The 16,954-nt window shown below is 47.7% G+C and overlaps 2 protein-coding genes across 2 annotated transcripts in view; one reads left to right on the top strand and one right to left on the bottom strand.

Moving 5' to 3' along the window:
• LOC144485140 (uncharacterized) overlaps positions 1 to 14,690 on the top strand; it is a gene marked incomplete at its 5' end in the record, with an annotated part of 49,463 nt that extends 34,773 nt beyond the window's left edge. The window contains 1 exon segment of the mRNA XM_078203382.1: positions 13,789 to 14,690. Within this exon segment, the coding sequence (XP_078059508.1) occupies positions 13,789 to 14,562 (774 nt within the window).
• On the bottom strand, positions 9,432 to 13,184 carry LOC144485149 (uncharacterized). The gene is made up of 2 exons (XM_078203394.1): positions 13,070 to 13,184; positions 9,432 to 11,021 (listed from the first exon to the last, which is right to left on the bottom strand). Exon 2 carries the CDS (start codon positions 10,697 to 10,699, stop codon positions 10,109 to 10,111), a length of 591 nt encoding a protein of 196 aa, XP_078059520.1. The 5' UTR covers positions 10,700 to 11,021; positions 13,070 to 13,184; the 3' UTR covers positions 9,432 to 10,108.
• Positions 14,691 to 16,954: the final 2,264 nt, after the last annotated feature.

The raw sequence follows: 16,954 nt of genomic DNA, 5'->3' as shown, positions 1-16,954 counted from the left end.
GGGGATCTAATTGAAACTTACAGAATACTGAGAGGCCTGGAGAGAGTGGATGTGGAGAGGATGTTTCCACTAGTGGGAGAGTGTAGAACTCGAGGGCACAACCTCAGAGTGAAGGGATGATCCTTTAAAACAGATGAGGAGGAATTTCTTCAGCCAGAGTGGTGAATCTTTGGAAGGAGAGCTGTGGAGACCCGGTCATTGAGTGTCTTTAAGAGAGAGATACGCAGGTTCTTGATTAATAGCTGGATCAAGGGTTACGGGGAGAAGACCGGAGAATGGGGACAAGAATCAGATCAGCCATGATTGAATGGCAGAGCAGATTCGATGGGCCAAATGGCCTAATTCTGCTCCTATATCTTATGGTCTTATGATTACATTAGAACGGTCTGGGTATTCTGTATCTGAGATCATCAATATAATTTCTCCCATTGATCACTGGTTTTTAATAAAGTTTTACCTTTATACTGTGACATTGGTTTCCGGAGTATAATTGCCACCTTGTCGGAGAAACCCACTAACAAATGGTGTGGAAGGGGTTCTGGGTTAATTAGCAGAATGACAGGCAGAGTCTGAGGTTTAGCAACAGCTGGGGAGGAAAGAGTTACAGGGATTCCCTGTACTGCCAGGGGTGGTGGTGGAGGCAGATACAATAGGGGCTTTTAGATAAGCACATGAATTTGTGAGGAATAGAGGAATATGGACCAAGGGCAGGCAGAAAGGAATAGTTTAATTTGGCATCATGTTCGACACAACATGGTGGGCTGAAGGGTCTGTTCCTGTGCTGTACTGTTCTACATTCTATTTGTGATCTCCATTTAGAAAAAGGAAACAGAGGCACTGGAGAAGGGGCAAGAAAGATTCACAAGAATAATCCCAGAACTGTAATCACTTGTGAACTCACTGGTGTTTCACCAAGTTTGCTGACTGAGTGAATCACAGTCAGAGCAGGTGACCAGCCTCTGCCCAGTGTGAACTCACTGAAGTACCCGTGGGTTGGATGACTCAGTGAATCCATTCCCACACTGAGAACAGCTCCCCAGTGTGAACTCGCTGGTGTTTCAGCAGTGCTGAAGATATTCTAAACCTCTTTGAACAGTGAGAGCAGCTGAACGGTCTCTCCTCAGTGTGAATGCGCTGTTGGGACATCAGCTCTCCAGAGCTTTTGAAGCCACTTCCACAGTCAGAGCATTTGAAAGGCCTCAGATTGGTGTGAGTGACTTTGTGTCTGAGCAGGCTGGATGACTGAGTGAATCCCTTCCCACACAAAGAGCAGGTGAATGGTCTCTCCCCGGTGTGAACTCGCTGGTGGGACACCAGTTCTCCAGAGCTTTTGAATCTGCTCCCACAGTCAGAGCATTTAAAGGGTCTCTCATTGGTGTGAGTGAGATTATGACTCAGCAGGTGGGATAACTGAGTGAATCCCTTCCCACAGTCAGAACAGGTGAATGGTCACTCCCCAGTGTGAACTCGCTGGTGTCTCTGCAGATTGGATGAGCTTTTAAACCTCTTTCTGCAGTGAGAGCATCTGAACGGTCTCTCCTCAGTGTGACACCTGGTGGGACACTGGTTCTCCAGAGGTTTTGAAGCCAATGCTACAGTCAGAGCATTTAAACATTCCCTCATTGGTGTGAGTGAGATTGTGTTTCTGCAGGCTGGATAACTGAGTGAATCCCTTCCCGCACACAGAGCAGGTGAATGGTCGCTCCCCAGTGTGACTGCATCGATGAGATTCCAGCTGTGATGGGACCCTGAATCGCCTCCCACAGTCCCCACATTTCCATGGTTTCCCCCTGGTGCGGGTGTTCTTGTGACTCTCCAGGTTCAACAATCAGTTAAATCTCACACAGAACACGGGTACAGTCTCTCCCCGCTGTGAACGCTGCGGTGTATTTTCAGGCTGTGTAACTGGTTGAATCTCTTCCCACACAGTACACTGGAACACACTCACTCGGGTGTATCTGTGTCTCAGTGATTTTTCAGTTACATTTATGTTAAAAAAAATTCTGAAGCAGACAGAACAGAAAAAGATTTCTCCTTTTAGATTCAAAGGCCAATGATATTCAGGTCCTGATCAAATGAATAAATCTGTCAGGTCTTGATGTGTTGTTTGATTTGAGATTTCTGCCTGTAAATCCTCACCTTCTGCAAATCTATCGTGCAAAAGGAGTTTATAAGATTCATCAGTGTCAGTACAGGATAGAAATTCAGAACAGACAATTCTAGTTTCTATGGAACATTCTTTCCTCTCTCATTCCCCAAAAGCTGTAAATCTCCATCCCACACACTCTCCCTCCATTCTCACTCTGCTGTATCTAATATTCACCCTACCAATTCTTCAAAAGGTGCTGATTCAGGCTGATTGACAGATCTATGCTCACTGCTTCCTGTCCTGGGTGTGGAGATGTCGGCGTTGGACTGGGGTAGACACAGTAAGAAGTTTCACAACACCAGGTTAAAGTCCAACAGCTTTATTAGTAGCAGGAGCTTTCGGAGCACTGCTCCTTCATCAGCTGTGTGCAGGATTTGGTTCGCAAACAGGGCACATATAGACACAAACTCCATTATAAGATAATGGTTGGAATGCGAGTCTTAACAGGTAATCAAGTCTTTCCAGGTACAATGTGAGTGGAGAGAGGGTTAAGCACAGGTGAAAGAGGTGTGAATTGTCTCAATGTTGTCTCAATTGTCTCACGTTGTTTCTATCTTAAAGACTTGATTAGCTGTAAGTATTCGCATTCCAACCATTATTCATGTAAATTGAGTCTGTGTCTTTATCTGCCCTGTTTGTGAACAGAATTCCCACTCACCTGAAGAAGGGGCTTGGAGCTCCGAAAGCTTGTGTGGCTTTTGCGACCAAATAAACCTGTTGGACTTTAACCTGGTGTTGTTAAACTTCTTACTGAATTGTCTCAAGCCAGGACAGTTAGTGAGATTTTGCAAGCCCAGCAAGTTGTGGGGGTTACAGATAGTGTGACATGAACCCAAGATCCTGGTTGAGACCGTCCTCGTGTGTGCGGAACTTGGCTATCAGTTTCTGCTCAGCGATTCTGCGCTGTCGTGAGTCTTGAAGGCCGCCTTGGAGAACACTTACCCGAAGATCAAGGGCATTCAGCCTCTGATCTTCGGGTAAGTGTTCGCCAAGGCGGTTTATAGTTTAGTTTTGATTGTTTATTAATTAGTGTCACAAGGAGGCTTACTGCAATTAAGTCACTTGAAAATCATGAAAAAAGTGCAAACAATCTATGAAGTTACTGTGAGAGTCAGCATGGACTCGAGTTGTCCAATGGACTCCTTCTGTGCTGTAATGACTCTATAACTGGAAATATATAATGTAGCTACAGTACAATATGACAAGATTGGAATGATAAATGCATTTATTGCAGGACCAGGAATAAACCTGGCTGATATAACAACACTGGACATATGTCTGTCCTATATTAATTTACTGTCCCCTTAAATGTCAGCCATCCCCTGGGGAAACCAGCCCTTCAATTGTGAACATTAGGAAAGAGACCATCCTTTTAGCCAGACAAATAAATGTGTCAAGCTGAGGGAGCAAAGGATGTCAATGTCTTTAAGAGAGAGGGAGACCTGGGCCAACCTTTCTAGAGTCTGCAGCCTCCCTGGATTCACTTCCTTCCTTCAGTTGCTGCAAGTCCCCAATTTCCCCCAGAATGAGAAAAGAAATGGAAAGGGGGAGAAAAGAAAGTGTTTTACTCTCAGATGTTGGAGACAGGAGGAAGTTTCAGTCTGTCTGAAGCGCAATCTTCATTCACACAAAGCCGGCGCTCTGATGAGCTGGAGAACCAGAGTCCTTTCGGTCCTCCAACTCTTCCTATGAGTGAACACCTCAGAAGGGCAGGGGATGGACTCTCCCCTGGACATGCGCCTCTCCCTTGGACAGCCGCCGTCCTTGGCCGGGGGGAGGGGGAGATCACTGAGCGGCTTCTCGCTCTGGCCGGAGCTGTCAGCCGGTTGCCTGGAAACCTTGGCTCGATGTGGTGTAGGCGGAGGGGGAACAATGGGTGGGGGCGGGGCTCCCGGGTCCGCGCGCCCGGGCCTGCTCACTGGAAACTGGAGAGGTCACCGCGGAGCAGAGTGATTCCTATTGGCTAATTCAAGGATGGCTCCACTGTGATGTCACAAAGGGGAAGTTGGCCAATGATGATGTAATTTAAACAATGCCTGAGATCACTTCACTTCTTGGTCATAGAACATAGAACATAGAACATCGAAAGCCACAGCACAAACAGGCCCTTCGGCCCACAAGTTGCGCCGATCATATCCCTACCTCTAGGCCTATCTATAGCCCTCAATCCCATTAAATCCCATGTACTCATCCAGAAGTCTCTTAAAAGACCCCAACGAGTTTGCCTCCACCACCACCAACGTCAGCCGATTCCACTCACCCACCACCCTCTGAGTGAAAAACTTACCCCTGACATCTCCTCTGTACCTACACCCCTGCACCTTAAACCTGTGTCCTCTCGTAGCAACCATTTCAGCCCTTGGAAATAGCCTCTGAGAGTCTACCCTATCCAGACCTCTCAACATCTTGTAAACCTCTATCAGGTCACCTCTCATCCTTCGTCTCTCCAGGGAGAAGAGACCAAGCTCCCTCAACCTATCCTCATAAGGCATGCTCCCCAATCCAGGCAACATCCTTGTAAATCTCCTCTGCACCCTTTCAATGGCTTCAACATCTTTCCTGTAATGAGGTGACCAGAACTGTGCGCAGTACTCCAAGTGGGGTCTAACCAGGGTCCTATAAAGCTGCAGCATTATCTCCCGACTCCTAAACTCAATCCCTCGATTAATGAAGGCTAGTACGCCGTACGCCTTCTTGACCGCATCCTCCACCTGCGAGGCCGATTTAAGAGTCCTATGGACCCGGACCCCAAGGTCCTTCTGATCCTCTACACTGCTAAGAATGGTACCCTTCATATTATACTGCTGCTTCATCCCATTGGATCTGCCAAAATGGATCACTACACACTTATCCAGGTTGAAGTCCATCTGCCACTTCTCCGCCCAGTCTTGCATTCTATCTATGTCTCGCTGCAACTTCTGACATCCCTCCAAACTATCCACAACACCACCTACCTTGGTGTCGTCAGCAAACTTACCAACCCATCCCTCCACTTCCTCATCCAGGTCATTTATGAAAATGACAAACAGCAAGGGTCCCAGAACAGATCCCTGGGGCACTCCACTGGTCACTGACCTCCATGCAGAGAAAGACCCCTCCACAGCCACTCTCTGCCTTCTGCAGGCAAGCCAGTTCTGGATCCACAAGGCAACAGCCCCTTGGATCCCATGCCCTCTCACTTTCTCAAGAAGTCTTGCATGGGGGACCTTATCGAACGCCTTGCTGAAGTCCATATAGACCACATCCACCGCTCTTCCTTCGTCAATGTGTTTGGTCACATTTTCAAAGAACTCAACCAGGCTCGTAAGGCATGACCTGCCCTTGACAAAGCCGTGCTGACTACTTTTGATCATACTAAACTTCTCTAGATGATCATAAATCCTGTCTCTCAGGATCCTCTCCATCAACTTACCAACCACTGAGGTTAGACTCACCGGTCGGTAATTTCCCGGGCTGTCCCTGTTCCCTTTCTTGAATATAGGGACCACATCTGCAATCCTCCAATCCTCCGGAACCTCTCCCGTCTCCATCGACGATGCAAAGATCATCGCCAAAGGCTCCGCAATCTCCTCCCTCGCCTCCCACAGTAACCTGGGGTACATCCCATCCGGTCCCGGCGACTTACCAACCTTGATGCCATTCAATAGTTCCAACACATCCTCTTTCTTTATGTCCACATGCTCGATTCTTTCTGTCCACCGCAAACCAGCAGTACAACCACCCAGATCCCTTTCCACCGTGAATACCGAGGTAAAGTATTCATTAAGCACCTCCGCCATTTCTAACGGTTCCGCACAAACTTTTCCCCCTTCACCTTTTAAGGGTCCTATGCCTTCACATCTCATCCTTTTACTCTTGACATATTTGTAGAAAGCCTTGGGATTCTCCTTAATCTTACCCGCCAAGGTCTTCTCATGACCCCTTCTCGCTCTCCTAATTTCCTTCTTAAGTTCCTTCCTACATCCCGTATACTCCTCTAAATCCTTAACACCTCCTAGCTCTCTGAACCTTCTGTACGCCTCTCTTTTCTTATTCACCAGGTTCATCACAACCTTCGTGCACCACGGTTCCCGTACCCTACCAACACCCCCCTGTCTCATCGGAACGTTGTCATGCAGAGCTCCAGACAAACATTCCTTGAAAATCCTCCACTTTCCTTCGGTACTTTTCCCCAAGAATGCCTCCTTCCAATTTACCCGTCTAATTTCCTCCCTGATGACACTGTATTTCCCTTTACTCCAGAGAAACACTTTCCTAGCCTGCCTGATCCTATCTCTTTCCAATGCTATCGTGAAGGAGATAGAATTATGATCGCTATCCCCAAGATGCTCACCCACCGAGAGATCCTCCACCTGTCCAGGTTCATTAGCCAGCACCAGATCAAGTACAGCCTCTCCTCTAGTAGGCTTATCCACATACTGTGTCAGGAAACTCTCCTGGACACACCTAACAAACTCCTCTCCATCCAAACCCCTAGCCCTAGGGATATTCCAATCTATGTTTGGGAAATTAAAATCTCCCATCACGACAACTCTGTTATTCCTACATCTCTCCAGGATCTGTTTCCCCATCTGCTCCTCAACATCTCTGTTACTATTGGGCGGCCTATAGAAAACACCCAGCAAAGTTACCGACCCCTTCCTGTTCCTAACCTCCACCCACAGAGACTCCGTAGTCAATCCCTCCACGGCGTCCACCTTCTCTACAGCCGCGACACTATCCCTGATCAACAGTGCCACTCCCCCCCCTCTCTTGCCTCCCTCCCTGTCCTTCCTGAAACATCTAAAACCCGGCACCTGAAGCACCCAGTCCTGTCCCTGAGACATCCAAGTCTCCGTAATGGCCACCACATCACAATTCGAAGCAGCAATCCACGCTCCAAGCTCATCCACTTTATTCACTACACTCCTGGCATTAAAATAGACACATCTCAGACCTTCAGCCTGAGCATTTCCCTTCTCCATCACTCGTCTAACCTCCCTCTTACCCTGTCTACATTCCTTATCTATTTGCGAGCTAACCTCCTCGCTCTCAGTCCCCTCATTTCGATTCCCTCCCCCAACCTTTCTCGTTTAAAGTCTCTCCAGTAGCCTTAGCCAACCTTCCCGCCAGGATATTGGTCCCCCTGGGATTCAAGTGCCACCCGTCTTTTTTAAACAGGTCACACCTGCCCCTAAAGAGGTCCCAATGATCCAAGTACCCAAATCCTTGTCCCTTGCTCCAGTCCCTCAGCCACGCATTCATTCTCCACCGATTCCTGTTCTCACTCTCCCGCGGCACAGGCAGCAATCCCGAGATTACTACCTTTGCATTCCTCTTTCTCAGCTGTCTACCTAACTCCCTATATTCTCTTTTCATGACCCCTTCCCTCTTCCTACCTATGTCAGCAGTACCTATATGCATCACGACCTTCGGCTCCTCTCCCTCCCCCTTCAGGATTTCTGGGACTCGACCAGAGACATCCCGGACCCCTGCACCAGGGAGGCAAACCACCATCCGAGAGTCCCGTCTGTGTCCGCAAAAACGCCTATCTGACCCCCTCACCGTAGAGTCCCCAATTAGCACTACCCTCCTTTCCTTACCCTTTTGCACTACTGGGCCAGGCTCAGCTCCAGAGACACTGCCACTGCTGCTTCCCCCAGGTGGGCTGTCCTCCCCAGTAGTACTCAGACAGGAGTACTTATTATTAAGGGGCACATCCACCGGGGTGCTCACCATCAACCGAGCTTTCTCCTTCCTCACTGTTACCCAGTTACCCTCCTCCCGTGGTCCCGGTGTGACCACCTGCCGATAGCTCCTGTCAATGACCTCCTCACTATCCCTAACCCGGCGAAGGTCCTCGAGCTGCAATTCAAGTTCCCTAACATGGTCCCTTAGGAACCGCAGCTCAACACACCCAGCACAGATATGGTCGTCCGGGAGGCTAGGAGCCTCCAGGACCTCCCACATCCTACATTGGGAACAACATACTGGCCTCACACTCATAATTGCCCTTTTAAACACACAGGGAAAAAAAAAGTGAATGAAAATTTTAAACTTACCTTTCCTCCTCCTGTTTTCTCCAAAGCCCTGCTCTCACTGGGTCTTTTTTTTTAGGTTAGAGGAGGAGGGAGGGTGGGATACTCTACAAGTGTAGAGTATCGGGATTCCTCTCTGTTCCAATTTATTGGGGAAAAAAAAAATCTCTCTCTCCCAGACCTCCCTGCGCGACCACTTCCGGGTTTAGATATTTTTTTAAAAACCCCGCGAAAAAGTAAGTTAAAAAATAAAAGCGCTTACCCGCAGCACTCCTCTCGCGAATCTCTCCCTCTCTGCTGTACTTCCAAGAAGCAATGAGCAATGGTCAGACCCCCTTTTCAGTCCAGTGCTACTTGGAGTTTACCGTCAATTCAACAACTATTGGGTTACAAGTCCCTCGCAGTTCTGATCACAAATTCATGATAAAATAATTTAAACAATGCATGAGAACGCTTCTTAACTAACTACCTACCACTGTTTGTTGATTGGTCAGACCCCCTTTTTACAGATTCAGGAATCTCAGCCACTGAACACCAGCCGGTCCTGGAATAAGTTTAATTCTAACTCACAGGGGGCGGCACGGTAGCACAGTGGTTAGCACTGCTGCTTCACAGCTCCAGGGTCCCGGGTTCGATTCCCGGCTTGGGTCACTGTCTGTGTGCAGTTTGCACATTCTCCTCGTGTCTGCGTGGGTTTCCTCCGGGTGCTCCGGTTTCCTCCCACAGTCCAAAGATGTGCGGGTTAGGTTGATTGGCCAGGTTAAAAATTGCCCCTTAGATCCTGGGATGCGTAGGTTAGAGGGATTAGCGGGTAAAATGTGTGGGGGTAGGGCCTGGGTGGGATTGTGGTCGGTGCAGACTCGATGGGCCGAATGGCCTCCTTCTGCACTGTAGGGTTTCTATGTTTCTATGTTTCATTCTGAGTAAATATTCTCACCAGGTCCTCTGTTGGGGCCCTGCTAAGCAGCTTTAATGGTTCATGATTGCAGAAACTGAGCAGTCACAGGAACGTGGTCAAGATAGTCCAGTCCCATAATGCCTCACATTCAATCTGCTGTCCTTCAATTATAACAGAATATGTGGCTGTATGTAGCTGCCTCGGCCGTGGTCAACCCCAACACTGCCTTCTTGAACTGCTACAATGCCGAAGGTGTAAGTGCACCCACAGTGCTGTTAGGGAGGGATTTCCAGCTACACATTCCACATTTCCTCTAGACTGTGGGTGGATATCAGATTGATACATTTCATTCAACTGCACCCAAGCTGAGTTATTCAAATCCCTTTATTGTACGGGACAATATATTCATTATTTCTTTAAAATAGAAATTAAACATTCCCATTTGATTTCAGGTATTAACATATTCTGTTCGTTTGATCTTTATTGTCGATGTCAGGCTGGGGTTGTTCCTCTTGGAGCAAAGGAGGTTGAGGGTAGATTTGATAGAGGTGGACAAGATTCTGACAGGTTTAGATAAGGTGGACAAAGAAAAGCTGTTCCCATTAGCTGACGGGACAAGGACGAGGGGGTCACAGATTTATGGTTTTGGATCAGAGATGCAGGGGGGGATGTGAGGAAGAATATTTTGATGCAGCGAATGGTAATGACCTGGAACTCGCTGCCGAGGGTGGAGGAAGTGGAGACAATAAACAATTACAAAGGAAATTGGATGGGCATTGGGAGGTTTCAAACAGAAATGCTGACTAAATATCTCTGAACTTCCTAACACCCGGTCACTCTGTGATCCTTGCGAAATCTGATACCAGATATTCACAACAAGACTCAAAGAGCATCAGCCCACTGGAGGCAAAGTCATGAGACCGGCCAGTCCAGCAGAAAGAAACCCTCCGACCCTCCCCATTGACCAACTGTGAGAATGAACAAAATGCAGTCCTGGATGTAATTGAGAGCAGAAACAATAACAGCAGAATCCAACCTCTGGAATCACTCGTGAGCGTTTTGGTGTCTCAGCAGGTGGGATGAAGCTCTGAACCCCTTCCCACACTGAGAGCAGGTGAATGGCCTCTCCCCAGTGTGAAGTCGCTGGTGCGTCTGCAGGCTGGATAACTGAGTGAATCCCTTCCCACACTGAGAGCAGGTGAATGGTCTCTCCCCAGTGTGAACTCGCTGGTGTTTCTGCAGGTGAGCTAATTGACTGAACCCCTTCTCACACTGAGAGCAGGTGAATGGCCTCTCCCCAGTGTGAAGTCGCTGGTGCGTCTGCAGGCTGCATAACTGAGTGAATCCCTTCCCACACTGAGAGCAGGTGAATGGTCTCTCCCCAGTGTGAACTCGCTGGTGCTTCTGCAGGTTAGCTAATTGACTGAACCCCTTCTCACACTGAGAGCAGGTGAATGGTCTCTCCCCAGTGTGAACTCGCTGGTGTGTCCGCAGGGTGGATAAATCAGTGAATCCCTTCTCACACTGAGAGCAGGTGAATGGTCTCTCCCCAGTGTGGCTGCGCCGATGAACTTCCAGCTGAGATGGGGCTCTGCATCCCTTCCCACAGTCCCCACATTTCCATGGTTTCTCCATGGTGCAGGTGTCTTTTCCTCTCTCTTGAGTTGAAGACTCGTCCACACACAGAACAGTCTCCCCCCGCTGTGAATGGTGTGATATTTATTCAGGCTGTGTAACTGGTTCAAGCTCAGTGTACTGGAACACTCTCACTCCAGTGTGGCAGCGTGTTGGCTCTTTTCCAGTCACATTAATGTTTGAAATCTTTTCAAGTCATCAGACCGGACAACCATTTCTCCTCGATTCAAAGGCCGATGATATTCAGGTCCTAAGGAATATGACTCTGTCAGATCTAGACACAACGTTTGAGATTTCAGCCTGTGATTCCTCTTTCAGTATCCTGTAAAACAAGTTTACAGAGGTCATCAGTGTCAGTGCAGGATAGAAATTCAGAACACACAATTCTAGTTTCTATGGAACATTCTTTCCTCTCTCCAGACTCGAAACATTGGCTCTATTCTCTCTCTATCTGGGGGATAGCGTGGGAAATGATGCTGCGGTAGATCAGCCAATTCTCAATGAATGGTTGAGGCAGTTCGATGGGCTGAATGGCCAACTGCAGCTCCTGTTTCTTATGATTTGTGTGTCCACGACAGGAAGCAGTGAGCATGGATCTGTCAATCAGCCTCAATCAGCACCTTCAGGAGAATTGGGAGGGTGAATATTAGATACAGCAGAGTGAGAATGGAGGGAGAGTGTGTGGGATGGAGATTTACAGCTTTTGGGGAACGAGAGAGGAAAGAATGTTCATTAGAATCATAGAATTCCTACATCTTATCAACCGTCCCTGAGCCTTCATAATGAATCTCTCTTCTCAAGACATTCTTATCTCTGACTTGTCTGTGCTGCTCGCAGTCTCACAAAGCAGCTGCCTGTGTGTTGACACAAGGGGCCCTGCGAGGCAAGTTTAATGCTCCATGACTGTGTCTTTAATGACTGAATAACTATAGGAATATGGTCAAGTCAGCTAAATCACATGATGCTTTATATTTCGGTTAGTAACTGTCCATTTTGTTAACATAGCACATTTGGATATATAAATACATATAAAGGCAAAATATTGCGGATGCTGGAAAAAACAAAAACAGAAAATGCTGGAAAATGTCAGCAGGTCTGACAGCATCTGTGGAGAGAGAGTAGAGCCAACATTTAAAGTCTGGATGACCCTTGTTCTGACAAAGGGTCATCCAGACTCAAAATGTTAGTCTATTCTCTCTCTGTAAATATACATACGACAGCTGCCTCAGGCTTGGCCCACTCTAACTCCCTGCAAAAGGAGATTACAAGAGTCATGTGTCAATTGTGGCTTGAAATTAAGAAATACACATTTTTTGGGGGGTTTGAGATTGCTGTAAAAATCCTCTTCTTCTAACCATCTGTAAAAGGAGATTCCAAAATCACAGAATCTCTGCAGTGCAGAAGGAGGCCTTTTAGCCCATCGAGTCTGCACCAAGTTTCTAACAGAGCACCTTTACTCAGGCCCTATCCCTGTAACCTGATGTACGTACATCACTAATCCTTTCCTTCCCCCTCATCTTGGGACACAAAGGGACACTTTAGCATGGTCGATCAACCCACTCTTTGGAGTGTGGGAGGAAACCAGAGCAACCAGAGGAAACCCACACAGAGGGAGAATGTGCAAACTCCATACAGACAATCACCCGAGGCTGGAATTGAACCGGGTCTCTGGCGCTATGAGACAGAAGTGCTAACCACTGTGTCACCCCCAACAGTCACTTGTCAGACCTGAATATAAATCCATAACATTCTCCCCTCCTGTTTTCTAGCATAAGATTACTTAAGATGAAATATACTTACATTGGAAGCAATTCAGACAAGGTTCACTCGCTGATTTTGGGCATGAAGGGGTCTGTTTTTTGAGGAAAGGTTAGGCAGGGTGCATCTATGCTCATTGGATTTTAGATAAATGAGATGAGTGTTGGAGTGAAACTAAGACTGCGACCTTTGAAAGTTAATGCATACGGGACTGGCTGTGCCCAGCACTTATCCTGTGGTTAACAAAGATCATTCTGTTGCTGACTAAATAACGAACTAACCTTTGAGCTACATCCTGTTATTGTATAAAAAATACGGAACAGACAAAAAAAACCAGACCGCGAGGTCCAGATGGTCGGCTGAGCTTAAGATAAAGGGGAACTGAAACAATAAGTTGTGGGTTTTTGTTCACGGTTGTTTTTGAAGGAATGTGATTGGAGGTCAATTGTTGCTAGGGGAGCCCAATTGGCTAAGTACAGGTAACCACCCAAAGCTAATGACGAAGTAACCGCTAATGTCTGTATGATCAAAGTGTATAAAAGACGGCGAGCCGCCGCTCCAAATTGAGAAGGTGACCCGGCCTGTCAGTCAATGACTCAAACATTGTCTCACCTGGTCACCCAAATCCTGAAGCTCCGCCCACCGGCCGCGCATGCGCTCTGCTCCCCGCTAAACAAAGATGGCGGCCACGGCACCAGGCCTGATCCCGGATAAAATCCACGGAGCTGCAAACCCGGGACCGGAAGGCTCTTATTCAGACCTTGCGGCCTACAGCAGATGTTTATGAAGCCTCTGCTCCCTCCCCACCCCGACACCCGGCTCCATTCCTCCCTCCGCCGCACCGATTCTCACTCCTTGAAACAAACGTCTCCCGGACTCGCGGGCTCCGAGCAAAGTGACACTGCGCATGCCCCAGATACAGCGCTGCGCCTGCGTACTGGGCTCCTGTGGAGTGAATAGGGCACTTTCACACCCGCAGCGAATGCTGGGCAATAACCGCCATTGAAACTTCACAGTTAGTTCAAAATAACATTGTTAGCATTTAGAACATAGAACAGTACAGCACAGAACAGGCCCTTCGGCCCACGATGTTGTGCCGAGCTTTATCTGAAACCAAGATCAAGCTATCCCACTCCCTATCAACACACTGTCACACTCGAGTGAGTGTGTTCCAATGCACTGACTAAAGAGCTTTAACCAGTTACACAGTCTGAATAAATATCACACCATTCACAGCGGGGAGAGACTGTACCTGTGTTGTGTGTGGACGAGGCTTCAACTGATTGGCCACCCAAGAGAGTGGCAAGGACACCTGCACCATGGAGAAACCATGGAAATGTGCAGACTGTGGCAAGAGATACAGATACCCATCTCAGCTGGAAGCTCATCGGCTCATCCACACTGGGCAGCGGCCGTTCATCTGCTCTCAGTGTGGGAAGAGATTCACTCAGTCATCCAGCCTGCAGAGACACCAGCAAGTTCACACTGGGGAGAGGCCATTCACGTGTTCTCAGTGTGGGGAGGGATTCACTCGATCTTCTGACCTGCTGGTCCATGAGCGCATTCACACTGGGGAGAGGCCGTTCACCTGCTCTCAGTGTGGGAAGGGATTCATTCGGTCTTCCGACCTGCGGAAACACCAACGAGTTCACACCGGGGAGAGGCCCTTTACCTGCTCTCGATGTGGGGAGGGAATCACTCAGTCATCCCACCTGCAGAGACACAAGCGAGTTCACACTGGGGAGAGGCCATTCACCTGCTCTGTGTGTGGGAAGGGTTTCTGTGATTCATCCAGCCTGCTGACACACCAGCGAGTTCACACTGGGGAGAGGCCATTCACCTGCTCTCAATGTGGGAAGGGATTCACTGGGTCATCCCGCCTGCAGATGCACCAGCGAGTTCACACTGGGGAGAGGCCATTCACCTGCTCTCAGTGTGGGAAGGGTTTCTGTGATTCATCCAGCCTGCTGACACACCAGCGAGTTCACATTGGGGAGAAACCGTTCACCTGCTCTCAGTGTGGGAAGGGATTCACTCGGTTATCCAACCTGCGGATACACCAGCGAGTTCACACTGGGGAGAGACCGTTCAGCTGCTCTGTGTGAGAAGATATTCAGTCTTTCATCCCATCTGTTGAGACACCAACAAGTTCACGAGTGATTCCAGGGGTTGGATTCTGCTGTCATTGTTTCTGCTCTCAATTCCATCCAGAACTGCATTTTGTTCATTCTCACAGTTGGTCAATGGGGAGGGTCGGAGGGTTTCTTTCTGCTGGACTGGTCGGTCTCATGGCTTTGCCTCCAGTGGGCTGATGCTCTTTGAGTCTTGTTGCGAATCCCTGGTTTCAAATTTCACACGGATCACAGAGTGACCGGGTGTGAGGAAGTTAAGAGATAGTCACTATTTCTGTTTGAAACCCCCCAATGCCCATCCAATTTCCTTTGTAATTGTTTATTGTCTCCACTTCCTCCACCCTCGTAGGCAGCGAGTTCCAGGTCATTATCATTCACTGCATCAAAATATTCTTCCTCACATCCCCCCACTGCATCTCTGATCCAAAACCTTAAATCTGTGTCCCCCTCGTCCTTGTTCCATCAGCGAATGGGAACAGCTTTTCTTTGTCCACCTTATCTAAACCTGTCAGAATCTTGTCCACCTCTATCAAATCTCCCCTCAACCTCCTTGCTCCAAGGGGAACAACCCCAGCCTGACATTGACAATAAAGAACAAACTAACAGAATATGTTAATACCTGAAATCAAATGGGAATGTTTAATTTCTGTTTTAAAGATATTGTGAATATATTGTCCTGGAGAACAAAGAAATTGGAATAGCTCACTGTGGGTGAGGTTGAATGGAATATATCAATGTGGAATCCTGGTTCATTCCAGTGAAAGTCTGGAATGTGTCGATGGGATGAATAAGTTGATCACTTTCTCTGGGAGATATTTACATCCTTGTCCATTGTTCGAGGGGGTTCAGGACAACCTGGGACTAAAAGACTAATATATCAGAATAGGTTAATTTAGAGTGAATATATTCAAGAAGAATCACAAAGTACCTGGAGTTACAAAGGTACTGTTTGCATAGAAATACATATAACCATTGTTAGTGAATTTAAACATGTATTTTTGATAACATATATTCTGTATTAAAATCATACACCTTGGCTAATGACACTCTAAGGCATGATGGTATATAGCAAGGTAAGAAGAAGCACATTCTTTGAAAACAATACAGCTACTGAGTTAAGAAAAAAAAAACTCTTATCAGTGTTGGCTCCAGACAGTACAAGCTTCCCAGACAATTGAATGAATAAGAGCATACCATTTTCCGATAAGGAAAAGCACTTTTGAATTTATGGACCTATGTATTCTCATGCTGCCAGAGAGTGACATGTTATTGGCCGAGGTAAATAATCTAGATGAATAATGATTGGTTGATGTCTGGCTGGGTGAGCAAAGTGGGTGGGGAAATGATTTTTGAAAGTTGTATAATTGTAATATTGGAAGCAATGGAATTTAGAATAGTTTGGCTGCCCCAAATTATTCTCTGACGCCCCTGGACCAGGCCTGGGCAATAAAGCACGTATTCAACAGAATTACTGTCTCTGTGAGGGCTTTGGCTCACAGGGCTTCGGCGAAGGCGAGGAAGGTTGTTTGTTTTTCTTCTGTTACACCCCCTTTTTTGTTTTATCTCCCAAAAACTAAAAAGGACATGGCTGGTATGAGTGGGAGGCCAGTATACTGCATTCGGTGTGGGATGTGGGAGTTCCTGGAGACAACTTGCCTCCCGGAAGTCCATATCTGTGCCAGATGCGTGGAACTGCAACTCCTGAAGGATCGTGTAAGGGAGCTGGAGCTGAGGCTCGATGAACTCAGTTTAGTTAGGGCAAATGAGAGATTAATAGATAAAAGTTATAGTCAGGTAGTGACACCAGGGTCTCGGAAGGAAGACACGTGGGTCACAGTTAGGAGGGGTAATAGTCAGAAGGGTGATGTGCCAGAAAGTACCCCAGTGGCAGTCTCCCATAAAAGAAAGGGATGGCAACAGATGGGAGAAGGGAAGGGAGTGAGCAGTCTGTGGAGGGATCCCCTGTGGTTGTCCCCCTCCAAAATAGGTATATTGTTTTGGATTCTGTGGAGGGGGATGACCCTCCAGGGGTAAGCCACGAGGACCAGATCGCCTCCACGGAGACAGGCTCAAGGGTCCGGAAGGGAAAGAAGCGATTTAGGAGAGCGATAGTTGTGGGGGACGCAATGGTTAGAGGCACGGACAGGCGGTTCTGTGGGAGTGAACGAGAATCCAGGATGGTAGTCTGCCTCCCTGGAGCCGGGGTACTGGATGTCTCCGAGAGGGTAGGAAGCATATTTAAAAAGGAAGGTAGTCAAACGGATGTGATTATACACATTGGTGAAAATGATGTCGGTAGGAAGAGCAGGGGGGTCATACGAGAGAAATTCAGGGAGTTGGGTGCTAGGCTAAAAAGTAAGGCCTC

The sequence above is a fragment of the Mustelus asterias genome, unplaced genomic scaffold, assembly GCF_964213995.1.
Source record: "Mustelus asterias unplaced genomic scaffold, sMusAst1.hap1.1 HAP1_SCAFFOLD_155, whole genome shotgun sequence".
NCBI classification, from domain to species: domain Eukaryota; kingdom Metazoa; phylum Chordata; class Chondrichthyes; order Carcharhiniformes; family Triakidae; genus Mustelus; species Mustelus asterias.
This window is presented reverse-complemented; position numbering and strand designations above follow the sequence as displayed.

What these genes read in the sequence shown, in the direction of transcription:
- LOC144485149 (XM_078203394.1), bottom strand. Translation starts at nt 10,699, where the DNA reads ATGGAGAAACCATGGAAATGTGGGGACTGTGGGAAGGGATGCAGAGCC.